This window comes from Anoplopoma fimbria, chromosome 20 (genome assembly GCF_027596085.1).
Source record: "Anoplopoma fimbria isolate UVic2021 breed Golden Eagle Sablefish chromosome 20, Afim_UVic_2022, whole genome shotgun sequence".
Classification (NCBI taxonomy): domain Eukaryota; kingdom Metazoa; phylum Chordata; class Actinopteri; order Perciformes; family Anoplopomatidae; genus Anoplopoma; species Anoplopoma fimbria.
Genome location: NC_072468.1, coordinates 7,277,511 through 7,301,590, shown reverse-complemented (window position 1 = coordinate 7,301,590; position 24,080 = coordinate 7,277,511). Strand labels below are relative to the sequence as shown.

Genomic DNA, 24,080 nt, shown 5'->3' with positions numbered 1-24,080 from the left:
AATAATAGACCTATATCGGCCTGCTAAACAGGACACACTAGTCTAACTAGCCTCCCAACTAAAACTGCCCTGCAACGGCGCTTCACCTTGGCAGAGTTTGAGCTGTGTGTGTTGGCTAGTGCTGCCAACAGGAAGCCAAATGAAAAACAGATGGCATGTTACTGGTGTTATTGTGAACAAGAGGAGGAGTAGTGGGGAGTACCATGCTGTAATACTTATAGTATCTGATCTGCTGGAGTGTGTAAGATGATATAATGACCTGGACTCTGGTTAATTTTATGGTTTTATGTTCAAAACCTCTGATTTTAAACTTGAGGATTTTCATGTTTTACATTACTTTTCATTTAATACCATTTCACATCCACTATGAATACAACTACTTCTACTACCATAATACCTTTTTTATCTACATCTTTTTTCTTTCTCTTAATTCCTGAAATTGAACACTGTGCATATTAAACGTTTCCCAGTGACAACAGTAAAATTCAATTGTAAAGAAAAGACTGGTCACAAACGCCACCTTGTGGGAAATTCATAGTGCTGCACTTCAGGAATCAGGAAGCAATATTAGTAAACAATGAATTCTTTAAAATGATTAAACCAACTTAATATGCCTTTTAACATCCCATTTGTTTAATTTGTCAAAATGTGTTGAGACTCTACTGTGCTGTTTATTTTCCTGGTGTAATTATCTCAACATATGGTCCATAATACATTACCATCCATTACCATAGAGATGAATCAACAACTCTCTGAGACAGTTTCAACATCTCAACATAATAACCTTTACAGCAGTACCAACTATTACAGCATCAATATGTGTCATTTAAAAAAAAAAAAATCCTTAAAACAATATCTAATGATGATACAGTATGTTTATTCTTCTGTTTATATGTTTACTGTGCTTATAATAGTAGAATAAATAGTTTTATTTCAGGATACGTTGACATGTAGAATGAAAGGAGGAGATATGAGAATACTGGCCAATACTGCAGCCTGGTGGCTGTTCAGCAAACCTACATCTGGATGGAACAATATGAATCTGGCACAGTGAGCTGTAGTAATGAACTCTGACTTATAGCTGGCAGAAAAGAAGAGTAAAATCTAGATCATTTTCTTTGCAGCCGCTAACCTCTCTGTTGTTTTTCCTTTTCCCTACAGATGAGAAGCCTTACATCTGCAGCCTTTGTGACTTTGTCACCTCAGAGTTGCAGGCCTACTTGACTCATGTTCGTGTCCAACACCCGGCTGCCCCCAGAGATCGACCGAGCCCCATTCCCAGCCCCAGCTCCAGCTCGGACAGAGGCACCCCAAGTGGTTATCCCAAGCTGAAGAAAGCTCTCCTTCAGGGGTTGAGCAACTCTGCATCCCCCCCTGATTACCTATCGGCTCGATCCTCCCCGCTCAATCCCAGCCTGACCCCCGTGGATCTATGTGTGAGGGCTGAGGGCTGCAGGGGCATTGATTCCCTAACCCAGGACAGGAAGAGCCTCCCAAGCCACAAGTGCTCCTTCTGCTCCCACTCCACCCGCTACCCAGAGGTGCTCTGGATGCACCAGACTGTGGCTCACCGCATCAACAGCAGCAGCTCCAATATTGCTCCTAAATGGGCCCTGAAAAACAGCTCCAAGGGCTCCAGGGACAACTCCTTATCCTCCAGGAGACGCACTGGTCCCCCTCCAGTCCTGGAAGGGAAGGAATGCCCACCGCTGCCTCCACTGATGCGTGCCCAACGTACCCGGCCTCCGACCTACTCCAGCGAAGTTCTAAAGAAGGGCAGGCCAGCCAGTCAGGCTGCCATGCCATCATCATCGTCCTCCTCTACCCCCTCCTCCTCATTTTCCAGAGGCTCCTCATCCACCTCAGGCACCCAAGCTGGGAGAGTCCCCGTCCGGCCAGGCAGCAGCAGCAGCAGCAGCAACAGCAGCAGTAGTGTCAGACACGTGGAGGACCAGAGTCATCAGTCTCGCTTCAGACCCAAAGTGGATATGTACCCTCGGGGAGGCTCATCGTCTTCCTCCAGCTCCTTGGAGAAGAACACCGGTGCACTTTCCCGATCCTCAGCCCCGAGCCCAAGCTCTGCTGCTGCATCCCGGATCACTGACCGCTACTTGATCCCTCAAGAGGGCCTCGGCTTCATGCTGTCCAGCAAACATGGCCTATCAGAGTACAGCCGAGCAAGGGGTTCCCCTCATCAACCGCTTACCAACTCCCACGGCCAGAGCCGGGCTAACACGACAAGGCCCAGCACCATCACCCATAGCTCCACAGCAGGACACAGCTACGGAGCCTCCCAGGCACATGGAGGCGCTCTGCTGAGCTCTTCCTCCTCCTCCTCCTCTACGTCGTTGCCTTCCGAGGCTCGCGGAGATGTGAAGCAGGAGCCAATTGCAGAGACACCAGATACGCCAACTGACTTCTTTGGATTTCTCAAAAACTACAACCCCCATGAGCTGGCTGCCCTCTACCAGCGCTGGGGTACAGCCAATGCACTGATGGATCCCACTGGTAGGGAGCAATTTATATTTTGGTGTAATTTGTTGATTTATTGCAAAATGTGTAGAAAACCCAAATTGTGTATTTCAAATTGTTTTTTCTTTAAGTCCTAATAATCAATCAGAAAAGGAAATCACATCTCCATCAGCTCACGTACAAAATGACCAAATGATCTTTGCTTTGGAGAAAATGCCAAATGTCAGGAGTTGAGGAGAAATGTATTCCAGTGACTTGGCATTTTTGTTTTGAGCTGTCATGAGTAGAATAAACTTGACAGTCTAAACCAGGAAAATACACCCGCAGTAGAACATAGATCCACACTCAACGTATGAGTCATATTCAATTAAGTATGTTTATTTATCTTCTCCAACACATGCTGACTCCCTCTCTCACTCTAACTCGCCATCTGGCAGAGAGTGATTGACAGACACATGTACTGCCTGAATCTGACAAGCGTTTGAATAATGAAGAGGAGATCCATTAAACGGGCACACACCCGTGTGCTTTGCATGTTCGTGAGCTGTATCTGGGGCAGCATGTGTATATGCGTATCTGTGCATGTGTGTCCATATGTGTTTGGGTTTTTAGATGCAAAATGAGTGCTTGTGTGTGTGTGTTTTTTTTCTTTCATGTGAGAGACATGAGAGAACCTTTGCTACTCTCAGGTCTGCGAGGCATGCCTAGTCTCCAGCTCCACTCTCCCAGAAAGCTGTCACAAACTGTTTAGGTCACGGCTCCGCCTGACGAGAGACTCGCACAGATGCGAATGGAGGGAGGCGAAACCGGGAAAATAAGAGGCAAAGAGAGAGAGAGATGAGACAGAATAATTACCCCACCAGCTGCTTTGGAAATGGTCATTACCGTACACGCGTATTATTTGCCCATTTTCAGTTGTGTCTCTAAGGTCAAGTGGGGCTGTTTGGAGCCAGGGGTCAAAGACAACAGCCCCAGAGCAGACACATGACATCGCTGTCAGCCGTCCAGGCGCATATCGTCACGATCCGCCTTAGCCCTTTGAGTCACAAGCTATAAAGTGACCTTTTTTGAGCAACTGAGTCTTTCTCCTGTTTCTCCCTGTAATATGTGTATGAGTGTGTGTGTGTGTGTGTGTGTGTCTGCTTGTGTTTTCCGTCCAGCTCTGTCTTGTCTTTCATTAGTGCTTCAGTGAGAAGGGCTGGCGGCCCAGAGTAGAAGTAGAGTATCCAGAGGCCAGCAGTCGGGCTGCCAGAGACACTCTCTGTCACCTCCTCCGCCCCCCTGTCCTCCCTGTGTCCCTCCAATCCCCCACCACTTTCCACACACACAAACATAAACACAACTATTGGGCACTGCCCAGGTGTATGCCCAGCCTTAGTGCTTTGGGTTTTAATGCCAGGGGTTTGTGCAGTAGGTATCCCCCTCACCAAAGAATCACCAAACCCCCATCTATCTGTCAGCAGGAGAGGTCACAGGAGTGCATATGCACGTGTACGTGTATGTGTTTGTGTGCATGAGTGTGTGTGTGTCGGTAGTAGTCACATTGACATGAAATGGAGCCAACTATCTTTGAACCTTAAACCTCATTTTCTTCTGTGGCTCCAGTTGCTCTGACCACATTTACACACACACACACACACACACACACACACACACACACACACACACACACACACCAGAAAACATGATTATAACATGACCGACAGGTCCTTCAATAGTTTTCTGAATTATAAAAATGTTAATACATTTTAAATACTGCTCTTCCAGCATTCTTTACCAGGTAACAACAAGTTTATTTACTGAATGGCCACTCAGCATGCATTTAGTCTGCTTTACCAAACACAGTTGGGCTTCACTTAACAAATAACTACCCGGTGGGATTTTTCTTATACTGCCTCACTATAGTTTCAGAACTTTTACTGACTTTGTTGAGTTGGATACTGTTTGGTTTTGCCTTTTTTATTGGTTTTAATTGCTCTTATAGTAATATAAAAAATGAGTGACTGGATGATACTGAAACTGATATTGGGGAGGTAAAAGAATCGGTTAATGATATATCAGTCAACAGTATTTTATTTTCATAAACAATATACAATCTAATCTAATCTATCCTAATACAATGTAATACTGATGTCTTTGTATTAAACAGATATATACAGATATATTTTTAGCGGGACATTTCACTGTTAAAAAAAATCAGCTTGGAGGTGCTCTCTAGTGACAAACTTTTTCTAAATTACCTCGAACCTACTTTGGCATTTCTGTACTGGCAGACACATACATTGATCACAGTATATCTTAAATAAGCTAATATTAGCTGATATATGGGACTGCTAGCATCTAAAATTTAAATAAAGTTTTACATTTAATTTACCTGCAATTAACATAACTATGTTCTTGTTAGGTGTTATAGCATTGAAACAAGAAGTGAAAGGTATGCCGAGCAGTTCATTTGAGGAGGTTTTAATGTCGTGTGAGTGCCATGATTTTTATGCATTGTTGTATCAGCTATCAACACTGGATGGCAAGCTTCAAGAGTATTTAAAAGTTTGCATGAATACCATCAGTGCAAGAAAGTAAAGGAACTTATCAACAACGGTATAATCTTTCCCCACCCCCACTACGGACCGACTGAGAAAAAACACTCCTGATTTCTCATTTACACGCGTCATGTCACATGACAGGATTTACAAGATTTGAAGTCTTCAAAATTCAACAAGTTTCTTTTGCCATTCAAGGCCATTAACATGTAAATCTGACATGTGCATGTAATGGGAGTGTCATTGTGTCACTGCGAGTGTGTGTATATGTGTGTGTAGCCAGTCTATGCCTTCCTTTCCTCCCTTTGGACCAAACACACACATATACAACTCTTGAAACACACACACATGCTGACACACACACACACACACCTGACATGTGACACACGGGCAGCGGAGCGGGCACATCACAGCCGGGGCGTTTTAATTGCCTGTAATTTATGCGGTGTGTGTGTGTGTGTGTGTGTCTGGCTGTCATCCTCTGAGATGATGCTGTGTGACAGCTGCAGTCCAGCCCCTGGAGCTAGCCGCTCATAATGACACATTAGACATACTAATGATGCCTGCATGCAAGAGTCCACTACTGACGCTACCCACCTCCACCGCTGCAGCCAGGCTCTGAGCTTACGTGTACACCCGCTCACTCTCTGCCCACTACTGACCTTTACTGCGTCATTCAAGTCTTCCGCCTCGGAATAAACTGATGCTGATGTCCACCTTTCCACCCCTCCTAAGAAAAAGTCATGAATTCAAAGCACACTCTACTGAACATTTTTAAATTTTTCGCATAATATTTTAAAATGTTAATTGTCTTTTGGCACATGAAATTAAGATTAAGAATTAAGAGAAAAATCAAGACCGCAAACAGCACGAGACACTCAATCAAGACCAGAATTTGTCTAATATGGTCTGATAAAATAGAAAGGGGTGTAGCAAGAACGAAATACTGATCTGGAATAACATTCAAAAGTTGCTTTTAGTCACCAGTGCTCTAAGAATAGACTCCCAGTACTTTACTCTGCAGTATGAATCATGGTCATGACAGTAACAGTACATTTAGCATCTATATAATGCGACACAAATTGCATTGTGGTATTGTTTGCAGAAAGTAGTGTACATAACATGAGCACTACTTTTTTGTTCCATTGTGGGGATTTTTAGGGAATTAAATATATATACAGGATACCATTCTCATTTTCAGAATTATGAAACTTTGATGAAATGGTAAAAAAAAAAGTTGACTTAAATTGAATAACTTCTAGAACTATCTTAGCACAGCTGTATCAGCTAACGGTACATACCATATATTGAGTCTATATCATACCTCTTTTTACCACTGTTATAATGCACCTGTGATTGAACTGTACTAAGATTTGCTCTGTGATACCTTGTTTCATCGTGTGTTTCTCTCTCTGTATGTGTGTTTGTGTATGTGATCAGGGATGCTGAGGTCTCTGATGCGGCAGGGTCAGTATTTCTGCCATGAGTGCGGGAAGAGTTTCAGTCAGCCCAGCCACCTGCGTACGCATATGAGATCCCATACAGGTAAATACAGCCACAAGATGGTGACACACTAACACACCCAAAGGAACACAGATTACATACGTACGCATTCTTCCAGAAGCTTGTCTTGGAAACACCTACTTAAAAATGTGTTTATAAGTCAACTAAATCACCACTTTAAACCCTGGTGTTTTGTTGAAATGGGCTTTGCCTCCTCATTGTTGGGATCACAAAGACTCCACTGCTGTATGTGTAGAAATAATCATAATAATAATAATTGCAAAATCAAGCTTTTATCCTAGATATATTCTTTCCTTTTTCTTCTGACTTTATTAAACCCAATATCTAGAAAAGTATTAACCCACAAAATGTTTTTTATTAAGGTAAAAACACGAATATGTGCATGAATCATGTCTAAAAGCAAATTCTCCTAAAACGATTAGAAGCCATGAAGTATCAAGGTGATCAAATAATGTTGGATTTGTTTTTTTGTGCTATTAAACAGGGCCTTTGGTCTCCAGGAGCCCAAACAGAACAATCAACTCCTTTAACATTAGTTAAACAACCTCAGCGAACAAGAATGACAATTTAGCATTCTGTACGTAAGAAAAGTCCAGCTTTAACCTGTGGAGCAACCTCTTTAACTACTTGTTATTCATGTATTACTAGATGTTCCCACTTTTTTGGCCAATCCTTCAACAGTCACTCATTCCGGTGGTAGCCGTGCACACACATTATCGCCCTCGCCGCTATTTATTCGCCCAGAAACACTCACATGGGATATAGGGAATATATGCATGGGGATTCACATTCTCCACGATATTTCATCGTCTCACTCTCCATACGTCCGCTGCGTCCCTGCTTTCTCCAAAATAAATCAAAACAGATCTTTTTGTTCAGCTGAGTGTGACAGCAAGTCTGTGAGTCCTTCCCCGCCCTGGGCTGGGCAGCTGTCTCTATTTTTTAAACTGAAACATGATTTGCTCCGGATACTGACCTGTGACAAATTGTATACATTATTAATCACATGTCAATTAGAGAGATGGAATTGCGCATTCTAATGAAGCAGAACAGCATTTGTCCACGCCAACCTTATGAATCCATTTGCATGCGTCCCAATGCCATTCACTAAACAGCTCAGTTTAGACATCCTGCCTTTTCCTCCACTTTCTCCTTTTCCTGTTTACTTTTCTTTAGTGCACTTTAATTTCCTCTCCTGGTTTCCTCTCATCTCACCTTTTCTCTTCTGCTTTTCTTCCTGGCATCTCACCCTATCTTCTGATCTTGTTCTTTTTCCTTCCATCTCTTGTTTCCTCTCATCACATCTTTTCTCCTGTACTCTTCCTCTCTCATTTTAAGTATGAGACTTTTCCTATTCTACTCTTCCTCTCTTGTTTCCCATCATCCACTCTGCTCTCCTGTTCTTTCCTCTCCTCTCCTGTCTCATCTCACCCCACCTATTCCGTCTCTCCTCCCCTCTCTCTCTCTCCCCTTTTCCTCAATTCTTTCCTCTCCATCACCTTTTCTCCTCTCGCCTGTCCTTCTCGCTTTTGTCTCCTCTCCTCTCCTATTTGTCTGCCTTCCTCCCTCTTCAATTCCCACTTCCTCCTCCTCCTCCTCCTCCTCCTCTTCCCTCTCCTGTGCTGTCATGTCCATCAACCGGGCCCGGCAGTGATCACACTAGACAATGAGATAAGTAGCTTCTTTATAGAGAGTGTGAATGATATGTGGCACAGCCAGTGATTCTAAGTGACAGAGGCCAAATGGTAAGTGATGCAGCGCTCAGCTTCCCCCCAAGCCCTGCTCTAAACACACACACACACACACACACACACACACACACAAACACACACACACACACACACACACACACACACGCCCATGCATAGGGTCTGTAAACACTCGCAGAAGCTGTAATTAATGTTGTCACCGACGGTTGTCTTCAGCATGGACGTGCACACGCAGAAAAGGCCAGCCACCCCGAGGCCTCCATTAACATGCGTCATATTAAATCACTGACTTGCCTCCACCAGGTTCCATCACCATCATCGCCGCCATCATCATCATCATCATCATCACCACCACCACCATCATCACTGCCAACTCCCCCTCTATTAGCAAGGGCGCTGGTGGCAAACGCTAGTGTGTGCGGGTGGTGGTTGTGGTGGTGGTGTTGCAAGGAAAAAGAAAAAAAAAATGCTTGTGTGGAACTGGTAGAGCTTTTAACCGAATGCCCTCCTCCCCTTCCTCCCCTCCACTTCCTTTTACCTCCCCCCTCCCCCTCCCCATCCTCCTTCTTCCCCCCAACAGTTGGGTTTGATTTTAACGGACTCCACAGAGGTACTGACGCTCACACCACCGCTTCTGAGGCTCCCAAACAAGTATGTGGCACGATGGCTAACCACTGGGCTCCCTCATCGCTTCTGCATGTTTTCGTATTCTTAATGTCTCGTCTCTGCATGTGTGTCTGTGTCAAACCCCACACAGCCCCCATCCTTTTGTGAATGTTTTATTTTTTCCATGTGTAACAGTCACATGTGGCACTCTCTGCACCTGGCATTAACACCTGGCATTCTCATATGCTGCTGGATCACACCTGACATTATTGTGTTCATCCAGTACTCACACCGCAGAGGTCTCATTGAAAAAATGTTTGATCTTAGTTGCACTTGAAGGGTTAGTGGGTATTTTAGTAGGTGAGGAAAAGTTACCAGATGCTTGTAAATGTCACTTATTAGGAACAAGAAAAACGTGTTAAAGGGTTTTAGCACAAACATGTAGAAAACATTCCCTGTAGTTTAGTCTTTAAAGAGTTGTTAGAGTCAGTCATTGAGACAGAGGAGGAACAGAGGAGTAAATCTGTTCTGCTTTGACATTCGGAGAGAGCTGGGTTCTACGCGCTGCGCCTCCATCTTAATTAATCACACACATCTCACACACACACACACACAGGTCTCAGATTTACCGCACGCGATGAATGATGGGAGCAGGCGCCGGCGGAGGGGTCCAATTAGATGTAGTGTTGACGCTGCTTTACGGTGACGATAACCTTTATTATAATGTAGTGCACGGGTCCCGTCAGCGATGTTTCCTCGCAGGACGGTGTCGTGGAGGATCTCGCTTTCTTCCCACGTCTCGCCCTCGCCTTCCCTCCAGCTGTTTGTTTGTTTATTTTTTGGGGGGAATTATGTGTGATTAATTATACCTTTTTTAGTTTTTATCTCTCTCTTCCTCAACACACCTCCCCCCACCCTAACCCGCCAACCCCCCTCCTCTTCCTCCTCTCCGTTGTGTTTCTGATGATGTATGATAACAGCTATATTTCCCCGTTTCTTCTTCGGGGAGAAAGGTGCAGGAGGGGCACGGGGAGTCATTTGTTTTCCCGCTTTGATACTCTTCCATTTATCAAAATGATAATTAGGTGCAATTAAATGGCAATCTCATTTGTTTTGTTCAGGTGTGTGTTGCATTTCTTTTCATTATTATTTTTTAAATATTTTTGCCGAGGTGTCTGTGCCGTTGTAGGTCAGTCTAATTAGAAGAGAGAGTACGGGATGTGTGGAGCGTGTTTGGAAGTGTGTGTGGGGGCATAGGGTGGCCCGGGTGATTGAGAAAAAAAATACATGGAGACGAAATTAGGACTGTTCAGACAGGGGGATGTGTGGTGCTCTTCTCCAGATGGCAGGAAAGAGAAAGGAAGAGTTTGTCCATCTGGGTCAGGAGAGAGAAGCAAACTTTCTAAGTGATATTAGGTGTAAAAAATTAAATGTGAATGCTCCTCTTGACCTGAATAATAATCCCGTATTTCTAGTTTAATGCCGCCGTGTGTCTTGGTTTATGTTTGTCTGTGTTTGCTTGTTCCTCCATCTTTTTTTTTTGTTTGTTTCCACTGCAGAGTCTCATCCGTGGCTTACATCGTTGTGTCTTGTAAAATCCCCTGTATATTCAAAACTCTCTAAAAAAAAGCCTTGTCCTCTCCAAATCCAATGTATGACGTGCTCTCTGACCTTTGAACTTAATGTGTGTGTTTGTTCCTCAGGGGAGAGGCCATTCTGCTGCCAGCTCTGCCCATACCGAGCATCTCAGAAAGGGAACCTAAAGACGCACGTCCAGAGTGTCCACCATATGCCTTTTGACAACAGCCAGTACCCAGACACAAGGAGCTTGATACTAGGCCATGAAGAGCAAGAACCGCTGGCAGCCAAACACCCACCAATGCCACAACAACAACAACAGCAGTAGAGACCATTTGCTAGACCAGGCTCCGGACTTGAGACCAGACTAGTCAGGGAATCACACACCCCAAAATCACCACCACTCGTTCCTGAAAGTAGGACCCAAGACTCATGATAGACGTTTTGAGACTCTCCTCTCCACCTATTATCCTTTAATGCCCTAAGAAGAATTTTCAACAATGAAGGCTCTTGTAGTTTCGGGATTTTTTCTTTTTCATAACAAGCTGGATGAAGCAGTGCTAGGCAATTTTAAAATCACAATGTGGGGCTGCAGCAGAGAAGAGTGTCTTATTTACTGACAGGAAGAATTTCTGTTGAAGAGTGAAATATAAAGTGTCTCCTCAGCATGAAAGCTGATTGATCTTTTGCTTCTTTAGTTTGTAGGTCGGCAAAATAAAGCAAATTGTGTGTAGTTTACATCATCTTAAAGGATTTCTGAATATAGAAGCCCTCAAAATTCAAAGAGTTACCTCTTGCTGCCATTTCGGAGGTACCAACTCGTGAAGTTGCCCAGCGCAGCTTTATAGGAAAAGCAAAGAAAAGCTGAACTTGAATGCAACTGTTAGCGTTTTAATCAAGGATTGTTGCATTGCATGGCTGCTGTAGTTGCCTCCCTCTTTCCCTTTTTCTTTTCTTTTTTAAAGCTTTATTGTATAAGAGTTTGTGCATTCCTCAGGACACCAATCATCAGAGAAAGATGAGAGAGAAGATGCTCTGCAATTCCTCAACAGACAATTGATGCGTTGCAAGTTTGTTCTTTCCTCTGGGTTCATGAAGATAAAGACTTGCATCTGCGTGTGTGCGTGTGTGTGTGTGTGTGTGTGTGTGTGTGTGTGTATTTGTGTCTGCGTGTTAAACTCACTTCCCTCCACTCCAGAGTGAAATGTTAGGAGTGCAGTGACCACTCTGAGGCTGTGTAGCTGATGATTAGAAGGACATTGAGGGAGTCGGCGAGAGGTTGGATTAAAGAGAGAGAGAGAGAGAGAGAACGCTAATGGGGGTGTCTGCTTTAGTGCTCATTAAAAAGAGTGTGCGTTTTTAATAGCCTATATAAATGAGCGTACCATTTTTATGGTCATTCAATTATTGTCAATTTAAGAGGAAGGGACTGAGTGGAAGCAGTTTTCCTCCATAACTCCATCGCATTAAGGAGTGTTTCCGACTCCGACACTTCTGACTTTGAGTTTGACTGACTTCAGAACAGTGGGGACGACAGGAAGACGCTAGCTCAGCTTATGATTTCACAGATTGAACTTCAACTTGTGCACTTGCAGAAGAGAATATGGTCCTGCAAGTTTTTACCAGCATAGATGCATCTTAATTTTATATCGCTAAAGGACAACTATGACTTTTTGGCCTGTTGGTTTTTATGTGATGAACGCTTTGATACCAAAACAAACCCAGTCTCTCTGTTAAAATGCCTGTTTGCGACATATATTCCTCAGCACTATTGTAACCTGATTCAAAAACAAAACATCGACATGAAGTTAGGTTTATATTTTGTGACTTTTCTAATCTTGCTAAAGTCTGAAAAATTGTATTCACTCAGGCCTCTGAAAATTACTTAATTTAAACAATTTGAGATTGGAAATTCAGAGCCAGGCTAGCTGTTTACCACTGTTTCCAGTCGTTGTGCTAAGCTAAGCTAACAGGCTGCTTGCTGTATATTTAGTGCACACACATGAGAGTGGTATCCATTTTCATATCTAAATCTCAGCAAGAAAATGAATTAACTTATTCCCCAAAATGTTCCAAACTCTTCCTTTAAAACTGGCAGGTTTGTTGAACAGATAAAGCAAACATTTATTTCAGCATGTCCATTGTATATCTGCATGCATGTCCGACATAGCAAACAACAAGAGACGCAGAGCGGATTTTGTTACCAAAGCATTTAGGAGAATAATGAGCCAGACTCCCATACCGTCGGTCTAATTTCTAAAATGGCAATGTGAAGATTCGCATTGTGGGAGGAAAGAGGGAGGAGTTCAGAGAACCGGGGGGAGAGAGAGAGCAGCCAGGAGGTCAGGCTTCCAGAGAGTTCAGGTATGATAAGACGAGATGGAGACGTTTTGAAGCCTATTGAACTGTCGAGCCGTCACAGCCTAAACACAGTTGTGTGTAATAGTGTGCATTTCTATGTGTATGTGCATTCTTTTCAAACCTCTCCATACTGTATAAGAGGTTGACTAACTCCTGTGTACTCCAGCCTCCCTCTACCTCCTTTGCAATGAAAGCCTGTTTTTAAGTTAACAGGCTGGTGTGAAGCCGGTACTGTTCTTTGCTAGGAGGAGATGCCGTTTTCGTGTCCTGGGCTTTTCTCTCCTCAACGGCTTTGACACATCGAGGAAAAAGAGGGGAAAAAAGCAAGGCAGTTGAAAGCAGCTCAGACGTACAGAGCAAGAGTGGAACATGTGTTTTTATACGCATAAAATCCAAATTTCAAAACAGTTCTAGATTACGGAGCATACAGAGTACTGTACTTCCCATCTATTTTGAGACCTCAGCAGTTTTTCCCCATGATGATGAAATGGTTGCTATACCAGTGGGTTGTTGAGTTATGCATACTACGTGGTGTGCTTGAATATGCCTAATAATACACAAATGTGTATATTGAAGGTGTGGGTAGTGAAAATACTTGAAAACGGATACTCTAGCCTTCGAGGTAGTGTAGTACTAATACCAATGTTGTACAGAATTCCCTTTAAGATTAACTCCTCAGTTATGAATTTGTACTCCGAAGTGTGACTTAGAAAAACTATGAAGCAGGAGTGAGTGTATATATAAACTGTTTATCTTTAATCCACTCTTACCAAACCCTTATATACAGCGGTAGAAACCAAATGGCATTACTAGTGCACTTAGACTAGGTTACTGCTTTAACCGTTTCTCATTTTGTCCAACTCTAGCTAAGGTTTCTTTGAGAGTGTCTTTTTAATGGTGCCAGCTAACACACTTCAATGTCATTTCTGGTTTAGCGGCTTTTTGTTAGGGTGATTCCATAGATATTAATGACAAATGATTTGTTCTTCGACGGCTGTGTGGCACAGCTTTTTAGCTTTGTTTCCTCATTGAAAGTTTGATAATGCTAGGTGCAGCAGTGCTTAATTTTTTCATAAAGATGTAAGAGTGTGTTTTTTGTCCTTCTCTTTGCTAAACTGTAGGATTTGTTCAATAGCTAGTCATGGCTGCCCTCCCAGAGGGGCTGGCAGGTGTTGTTCTTATCTTTTGGTTGGGTTTTTATCATGCCTCTTAAGTTGTATTATTTGTGTCCGTATTGCTTTTTTTTATTTGTTGTGAACTTCATGATTAATTTACCTTAGAAGACATTATTATTCCAAATGTATTTGGTTGATATCTGTATTTATTATCACTTCAAAAAGGATTAGAGGACAGAGGCAGACAGGAGCGTTTGTTTAATTTGATTTTCTGGGTTGTTTTTGTTTTTATACTGTGTAGTTTTCATGCCAGCAACCGATGTGAAAGCTCTACCTCGTCTGAGCCATTCTCAGTTCTGTTACACTTTTGTACATCATTTCAAAAAGATGTAATGTCATGTCCACAATAAAAAGACACACAAAATGGCACCTGTTGGCGGTGTTTCATCTGGTTTTGCTTGTTTGTTTAAAATCTACCTCAGCAACTGTGACTGAAGACGTCCAAGTTTAGATGAAAAAGCTTCACACAGATTCGCAGTTTGCAAATGTTCTTTTTTTCCTTTGACTCACACTACTGGTGTGAAATTTACAAACATCCAAAAAGTGCACCATCTCTGATTAAAAACCGGGCATATTCTTTAAATTCTTTTGTGTCTCTCATACAACATATTCTTGCCATGGTCACTCACTGTCATCGGATGTTACTTTCAGCACTGTGCACACAAGCTGTACTGGTATATCCATCCTAAATATTAATGTCCTTGATTCATCCTTGACTGCTGCTACTGTACACAAAAACCTACAACAAACTTTGATTTAGCAATAATTTAAGTTTAAATGAATTGATAAAACAGTTCTTGGGATTTTACTCTATGGTTAGCCATGCCACTTTTCAAAAAGGCAGTCCTGTGATTAAAGTAAATGGGGCTTTTATATTTAAGGACAAGTGTGTAGGATTTAATGCAAAACTGTGGATAGCTGTTCACCCATAGACTACACATAAGAAGTGGATGTAGTCACTGTGACATCACTCATTGGTTTGGTAGTACAACAGAGTGCTATGTAAGACATTTTTAGGCAACCAAACTATTAAAATCAACTTTTATGAACTGAAAACACGCTGTGATAGGGTTTATGTTGTAACACATAGACACTGATAACAGACTGGACAATGCCATGGTAGCGACCTGTCAATCACAAGGTCAAGCATACCCTTATTTAAAGGTCTATTTTACTCTAAATAGGACCATTATTTACAAAAGGAATATTATGTTGTATTGAAGTAGACTTGAAACTAGCAATCTAGACCATAAACTCATGTTAAAAATGTTCACTGATGCAATAATTCAGGTAAGCAGTGAGTAAATTTCTCATAGACATTCTGTCTTTTTTGTTTGCAAACAAGAGTTGCCCCCTCATGGCCATTAGAAAGAATGTAAGTTTAAGGAACGGGCTTTCATTTTCAGACCTGGAGGCTGCTGCCTACGTTTCCCTCACTCAGGGCCACCCTTACCATAATAACACTACTTCAGGCCCAACGGGAGGTAGACTGAGGCTGGCAGTACCATGCCGGAAACTACGGTAGCCTTCAGGAAATGTAAAAACGCGAAAGGCCTTCGATAGATCGGGTATTTCGTTTGTCTGTTCTGGGCTTCTGTAGAAACATGGCAGTGCAACACGATGGACTATGTAAAGAGGACCCACTACCTATGAAGTTATGTAGGGCTTATTCTAAGAGAACAAAATCACAATAATTCTTAATTTTAGGTGATTATACCCAAATGAAAACAAAAAATATACATTTTCTATTCCATTTCTGCTAATAGATACCCCCAAATCCTATACACCAGACCTTCACTGTTAAGTTTATATTTTGTCCCAGCATATCTGGGTTTCATTTAAGTGCTCTGGTTTTCTCACACAGTCCATATACATGCAGGTTAGATTTACTAGAAGCTCTAAATAACCATGGTTGCACATAGTTTGTAACCTCATTTCCATAAACTGTATCCTTTTTGGATATTGTCTCCCAGAAAGTCACTGCAAAGGTTGCAGACCCTCAGATTCCTAACAGGCCAGTGACTTGGTGCTGTTCCACCTGAAGTAACAAATAGCCTGTCTAACAGGCCAGTGACTTGGTGCTGTTCCACCTGAAGTAACAAATAGCCTGTCTGTAAGTTAGTTTTTCATGCAATAGGTACTTTTCCTATTTACATTCCTGTTTAACAGTTAATTTAAACCAGCTTCATTTTGTGTGAGCAAGAAGTGAGACAAACCACATTCACCTATCTGCTTAACCTGTAACATCTATGGTGAAATATAAACCACAGTTATACAGAGTTATAATACAGCTATTACCTGGATATAACCTGGCTTTAGTTTGTTCACTTTCTCTCCTGAAAGCCGGTTGTGTTCTTTTTAACTTCAACACATAGTGGGATGTTACCATTAATTTGGAGTCATGCCTCTGGCCACCTGGACAATATAATGCCAGCATTCACTCTCTTTTGGTTCTGTTTTTGGTCTCTCACGGCTCCTGAGAGACATATCTGACTCTTAAGCTGCTAAACACTCTGCTATGTGTCTGTCTGCTGTTTTAAAGCTTTATTAGTGAAAAGAAGCATTCTGCTAAAACTGAAAATGATACATTGTTATTATAAAGTAATGTTTATAGCCACTTTAACATTTACAGAGTACTTGAGGAATTTCTAATGTTGTTTTTCTGGTATATACATTTTATCGAACATGGATACAACCTAACTGGTGTGACTAACGTATCCAGTGTCCAGGATTATCACAACCTTTATAATAATGGGATAGGTATCTGCTTATTTGGATGGATGAATCGATGGGTCTGACATCTCTATCTTACATATTTCCCATTTCTGGCATTTTAGTATCTCATTATGGGGAACAAGCTCCTATAGAAGTATTTCCACACTCAAACAAACTTGCCATCCTTGGAGAAATGCTTTTCTCTAGCTATTTTATGCCACAAATGTGGTCAGATCTGCAACTTCATCCCAAAAATCAACTAGCTGAATGTTAATTGCATCTATTTTCTAAAACCCATGTGGCTCTGATTTGGCTCCACACACAATTTCCACGTCCTGCAGAGGACAGTGAAAGTGGTCATGATTCATGAGGATGAGGTGAAAACAGATCAGACCTAAGCCATACTGCAAGCTGTTCCCTTTCATAGCATGTGACATATTTGATGGATAGCGACTTTGATCTTCATCCGGGCCCGTTGGCACCTTGATGTCCATGTGTGGCCGTGCGGTTGAAGTCGAGCTGCCAAGCAACGGTGATGAGAAACCCTCACCCTTCAACTAGGAGGGACCACCTAGGGATTCGTCGCTACTTTGCCAGTCTCTTTCATGTTCCGTGTCTATGTGCACCATCTGTCTGTCGGTTTGAGCGACGGGTGACTGACAGGTTCCCTCTGAGAACATGGCACATAACGTTAATGCCAGGCAGGCCCGCGGGCTGAGAAAAGACTGCAGCTGCCCGTCACTCTTCCCAACCTCATCCGTCACTGCGAAGGCAGACGTTACGGCCCTGAGCTCCCTGGAAAAACCTGTTCGCTGACATCTCTTCTTTCTGTCACACAGCGGAGAGAAGCTGACTGACTGACTGAATGACTGACTGAGGCGGAAAATACGACGAACGTCAGGCTGACTCAGATTTGATGGATAGATGTGGTGGAGAACCCAGTGTTATGTGCTTTTCTTATTTCACGTCTTTATGTTGCAAAAGAAAAGCGTTTTTGTTGACTTTCGAAGTCTTTGCTTTTACCACAGGGTTATATGTTTACTGATAACTTTTTCGTCTATTCTACCTATGTCTGGGTGCAACTTGGGTTCAACCAATACCGGTCTTTAAGACAGGGTTTTTGGAAAGACATCTCATTGTGGGGGATATTATGTGACCACTTAAAGGACTTCTTGTTTCAATCAGAATCATGTTCTGATCAAGGTAAGAAAGCCTAAAACAACATTTAAACTGTTCCAGGGAACAGTTGAGACATCAGAATGCTTCTAATGATTTTGATTGTCCAACAGCATTGGAATCCCGTTCCCTCCACACATTTTTGAGTTTGGATCTGAGGGGGCTGTGTTTGCCAATTTTCGTAACTTTACTAAAACAAAATCTGAAAAACAAGCCCATTTCACACATGACTGACGTAAGAAAGTAGGTAAGATTTACCCTCTGAGTCTCTCTTCTTTCATTCTCCACGCAAATACTTTCATCACTTTTTGTGTTGTTCAAACGAGTGCAACACCAAGAATAACTTCAAGAAGAGACCCCCATTTGAAAAATCTAATATGACAGCTTTTCATATTTGGCCATTCATAACGGTTATAAACATTCTGCTTTTAGATGTGTATTACGTTATGCGGACTGTCTGACAGATAAAGAACCCTGTTTTGGACTCTTTGCATGTGGCTTATTGTCCACACAAATGTAACTTCACCACTTTCGATAAAGTCCAGCTCCCAGCCAGTACAGAGACAATCCCGAACAGAGCAAAGCTGTCTCTAAGTGAGGGGGACACAGAGACAGATACACAGAGCTACAGGTCAGAGGAAAGACGCCACACTGCAGTCCAAACTTTTCCCCATGTCAAAATAACTGAAGCACTTGAAGTCAGCTCACTCCTACTCCCTGCCGTCAGTAAGTACGATGTGTGTGATGACAAGTGAGCCTTCAGATGGGCTTCTCCCTTTCAGCCAATCAAATGCAAGCATGCTAGGTCGTCTGGGAGACGTAGCCTCTGGGAGGGCACATTGAAATAATTTAATATGACATTCATTCAAAACATAATGCGATTGAATTCACCCAAAGATTGGTAGGGACATGTCCCTAAGATCAATATGCAAACCCATGCCCTTGGTCCAACAGTTGTAGAGATATTTCAGCCTAAGCCAAAGTGGTGGACTGACAAATTGACAGGCTGCCATCCTTAAAAGTACACTTGTAAGACTAAAATCCTTCCATTTAACACTTTAAAACTGTCTGATCACAAATTGAATAACAATAACTGGGTAAAGCTGTCCGACTGGTATCCAGTTCAGTACCTGCATGTGTTTCTTCTACAAACCAAACTTCAAACCACAATCAATGATAAAACAGCAGGCCAGTTTCTGACCCTTGTTTCAGTACACTATATTATGTGGCTCACCATGAGTATACCTTGCATTTCATCCACAATTCTCTGGTCTCTCTAGCGCTGTTCCTGCAGTCAAGAATGAACTGTAGTCATCGGTCTGGAGTAGCTCCCTCTCTTCTTCTGTGCATGTAACCCTCTAGAGCTCTGCTGTGTACCGTCCAAGGCAGAGGGCATGATCTATATCTGCCACCAGGGAGCACTATCCCTCTCTAATGGCTGCTAAACGGCCTTCCTCAGGAGGACAAGAGGCCACATGGCAGAACCAAATGGCACTTGTACATGTGCAGTGGCTGCGGCAGCGTGGGCGGTGGAGGGGTAAATATACTTAAAACACACTACGCTGTATATCAGCGCGGCAGCCTTGACTACAGTTACCACCAGAGAGTCCGACTCCTCCGCATTTCCCAGGCAAAAGGCCAAACGCATTTACAACACTTCAAGTGTCTGCGACACAAGAACGCCCTCACCACTGTGAAATATGTAAATATTGCACTAATCAAAGGGTTGTGGAATCGCAAAATGCCACGGAAAGGTTATGACCCGGAGCCTGTGCTAATAGGGGGAGTGAGGGAGGGAGGGGGAGGAAGAGGAGGTGATGGAGGGAGGGCTGGGGGTTGAGTTGTGGTGGTGGTGGTGGTGGTGGGGAGTTGAGGAGTGACAGCTACCACAGGCGTTTCTCCTGCCTGAGGAGGACCTTCACATGCTGACCTCCGCCTCCTGCACTCCAACGCGCTGACAGTAATGAATAGGAAGGGGCTGTTTATGCATATCAAATGTTATTTACTCTCCCACAGTCAACTGTAGCCACAGAGGAAAGAAAGAGAGAGCAGCAAGGAAAGAAAAAAAATAAAAACAGGATATTCCCAAAGACCGTGGGCTGCCATTAGAACAATGTGGACAAGAATGCAGAGGCCTCTGCGGTGCACTGAGGTTAATCTATCCATCGCAATGAATTACATGACATGGTTTTTGTGGGGCTCTAGCTCGACTTCCTTTTAAAATGTTGCATTGTTCACTTCCTTGATTTCTTTCCAGGATTGGAGCGCTTGACAGATACAGAGTACCTACATGAAAATACAGCCCCTGTGAGTATGTAAGTGAACTTGACAATGAACTCCTCTTGATATCTAGCCCGCATGATTATTTACTTCAACTATCTCCCGCTCTACCAAACTAAAGTCTATATCCAGAGACAGAATCAGGGGGCTGTTAACATACATTCTAGTCATGTAAGATATTTTTAAGCAGGATTAATTCTTCTCCACATTGACATGATTGGTCTTAAATAGCGCAAACCTTAAAGCCAGAGGGAGGAAAAGCCTGAGCGGAATTATTCAAGGGAATGACGTTCGACGACAAGCTCATGAAAATAACCTTGAGCACGAACAATGAAGAATCAGCCGCCAGAAAACGTTTGTGTTTTTCCCCCAGCCTGCGTTTCATCGTCATCGGGTTACGACTCGCCTTCATTTTCCATCACCCCTTGTGAGAATTAAGTTGGATCTTAAGTATGTAAATGAGGAACCTAGGTGGCCCCCACCCTCTCTTATGTGAATCCCAGGACAGACCATGACATTTAACATTGCCTTCACTAATTTGTGCTTAATAGCCAAAAAGTGATTAGAATTAACATTAATGACATTTCATATGTCTCCCCTTCTACATTCATTACCCCTTCTCTGGTGCTGATACTTAACCGGCTAATGCTGCCAGCTGCTTCTTGCAGCTTAAACTTCACGTTACACTTTTTGGCAGAGATCTTTCAGTCGTCCTCTTTTACACTTTGTTTCCGCTCCTTTGCAGGATGACAACAAGGAAGGAGAATTAAAGAAGGGGAGGGAGGGAGTCGTATAAAGCCTTTAAGTTGGGAATCTATTCTATCGGTCACACCCCCTTTACCAATTGACACGACCATCGCAGCAGATTAAGAAAAAAGGGGGGGGTCATCTCTTTTCTGGCTCAACGCCTGCTCTATCACCCCCAGCCCTTCTTGTTGAAACAAATGCCGTCCGATACCCTTCATCTCTTCTTCTCCTTCAGCGGCTCAAACCTCACTCCGCTGTAGTTTTCCCCCAGCAAAGCCAAATCACAGAGGATAACAAGGCCTGAAGAAACGCTGGCATTTTATTATCATTCTTTCACTTAGATCTGTACATGGAGGAGATTATTGCGTGAAAAATGGGCATTGTGTTTCCATCAAACGACAGTCTCCGCCAGCCCTCCGCCCTCCTCTCTGGTAATTAGTGATGGTCTCCAACCTTGTTCAAGGGCAGAGAGCTTTTCCCATGTGTTTCTACAGGGAGGTCACACGATCCCATAGCGGGCATGTGACGAAGGTGGCTTAGCATCAGCCTCTCCGGCTACAAATTTTCATAATATGATGGTAATTTGATAATGGAAATACCTCTTTTGAGAGGGGAGGATGCAGAGATTTAAAGGTGTAAACCCTCAAAAACTCATGTCACCTTTAATTTAAAAAAACTTACATTAAATTTAATTAATTCCAATGCAAATTCGTTTTATTTACACTGTTAATTTGATAAAACTTGGAGGACACATTTTCCAACCATTTTTTAACTAAAAATCACTAAAATTGATTTGACCTCATGCAAAAAAAATGATTAGATAATATAAGAAAGAGTCAATAAAATTAGTTTAACCAACGCAAAAAAGCATATGAACCACATCAGACTTAATTAAATTGAGTATGGTTTTTAACAAAAGCTAAGAATTTGAGTTTAATTTATATCCTTATAATCACATTTTTGTATCTCTATTCAATAAGTGCAATTAAACTAAAATAATTATCTAGCATTGACACATTGGCACTTTAGCAGTATCAGTTCTAATCAGTACTGTACTGTAACATAACTGACAGTGCTCCAGAGTAATTTCAATGTATCATATAAACCAAATGATGATAGGCAAAAAGCCCATTAATTAGAGCTTTTCTGCAGGTTTATCTGATTTTTATTACGTCGGTTGTTTTGCTCTCATTAAGATCATCGACTGGAGGGCAGAGTTTAAACTGCTTTTTTGTTTACCACTACAACACTGCTGTAATACAAGAATGGAGGACAGAGGTGGCAGTAAGAGAGGAAAACAAGGAGGGATGTTGCGGACAAAGGGAGAAGAGGCTATGTTAGTGCAGGGGTGGGGGGTTAAAAGGGTAAGAAGAGCTGGGGGTGATCATGGGTAATGGCAGCGACCTGGCCGCTGACAGACAGGCCAATCTCCCGCCTGGACAGACTCAAGAGAGATGTGTCAGTCTCCGCCGGCACCCCGGGCCAGCCGCACCAGCACACAACTAAATGTGTATTGGCAAAGTGTCGGTGCCAATGCCGTTAGCCAGCATCCTAAAATTCCCCTGTAATTTTCTAAGGGGCTCCTCGTTATTGGCACCTCTGATGGGTGGAGTATTTGAATCTTGGTTCAGTTTTAATGGATGACTGGTGGTGGTGAGCCGAGGTGCGATTTGTTATCACTCTTACAAGATACTTCACACACACACACACGCACACACACACACACACACACACACACACACACACACACACACACACACACACACACACACACACACACATTGGTGTTTCTGTCCTAAGGATCACTATAGACACAATTAATTTGACTATTCTGAGCTAGAATTAAATTGGAATTCAATTAAAATATAAATATATCAATAAGAAAATTGATAAAATCATAATAATTGTCCTCACAGGCAAACATGAATTTCATTAAATTATTATATAGAGGACATTTTTTAAGTGTTATGAAACCTAAATTAATACATATTCAAAAACATTATTCTCAAGTCTTTATCTTAAACTACCTTAAAAGAAAAAAAAAAAGAAAAAATCTAAATCCCGGGTGGTGGAATGACCTTGTTAAAGAGTATCACAATGTTGAGAGGCTTGTGACCCCTTATAAAAAACAACAAATAAACAAAAAGTGTGTACTTGTACTTGTCACATTTCGGATGTCTACGAGTTGTCAGCAATTACACCAAAAGGAGAAATTCCCTTATAAACTTATATATAAAATGGAGTTCCATTTAAATAACTGATCCAGGCCCAAAGAGGTGAAACTATTCAACATTTCACAGAAAAAGTACATAGAGTTTAGAATTAAGTCCAAAAATATATACAAACTTGTGTAGCAAAGCTTTGTGTTTTCATTTATCCTTGCAATTAATCCTCTCACAACCCCTCAAATTTCTCTTGTGACCCTCTGGAGGGGGATGGAACCGTAGTGTGGGGAACACTGGACTAAACTACAAACTAAAGTGGTGAAAAGTAGCTTCATCTCCACCAGCTACAGCTGTAAAATGATACTTACACGTTGATGCATAAGTACTAACTATCCAATGCCAGTTTTCTGCACACTGACTACTTTTACATTTGAAACTTTTTGTACATTTTGCTGACAATACTTCTGTGCCTTTACTTTTGAAAGGAGTTTGTCTACATGAGGAATATCTTTACAATGATGTATTTGTTACTTCAGCAGAAGTTAAGAATCAGAGTAGGCCACTGAAATTTCCAAAATGACAGGTCTAAAACATGCAGTAGTTCTTTCAAACAGAGCGACAAAGTACAGTACAGACACCTTATAAAATAGTTTGGAGACTGACTTCCAGTGCTGATCCGAGATCAGGCTTTTACCAATCAAACCTCACTCATTAGCTTTATGAGGAAACAAGGACAGACGTAGATGTGAACTGATTGTGATTAGCATTTAATCTTAATTTTAATCTTTCAGTTTAAATCTCTATGGTACAATGACTGCAAAGAAATTAGATATTTTTACTTCCTCTTGCCATCTGTGACCCAAAAACACATTAAAACCTCCAGAATTTTCATGAGCAAACGATTGTGAAGTTGTCTTGGACTCTTGTGGGATTTGCAGCTTTGAACGTCTCTTTTGCAATTCTTACAAATCTGCTCTCTACCTTCCAGCGACATTGCCCGTAGTGCATCGAGGGAATACAGCCTTCATCAGG

The 24,080-nt window shown here is 42.2% G+C and overlaps 1 protein-coding gene across 3 annotated transcripts in view; it reads left to right on the top strand.

Annotated features, from left to right (window-relative positions):
- LOC129109906 (zinc finger protein 516-like) overlaps nucleotides 1-14,432 on the top strand; it is a 45,514-nt gene extending 31,082 nt beyond the window's left edge. For 2 of the 3 annotated variants that reach the window (XM_054622054.1, XM_054622055.1), the window contains exons 3-5: nucleotides 1,162-2,508; nucleotides 6,453-6,557; nucleotides 10,555-14,432. In XM_054622054.1, coding sequence (XP_054478029.1) covers nucleotides 1,162-2,508; nucleotides 6,453-6,557; nucleotides 10,555-10,757 — 1,655 coding nt within the window. In that variant the 3' untranslated portion in view covers nucleotides 10,758-14,432. Of the gene's footprint in view, nucleotides 1-1,161; nucleotides 2,509-6,452; nucleotides 6,558-8,825; nucleotides 8,897-10,554 lie in introns of all 3 variants that reach the window. The other variant, XM_054622056.1, reaches the window with a different exon arrangement.
- The last annotated feature ends 9,648 nt before the right edge of the window (nucleotides 14,433-24,080 follow it).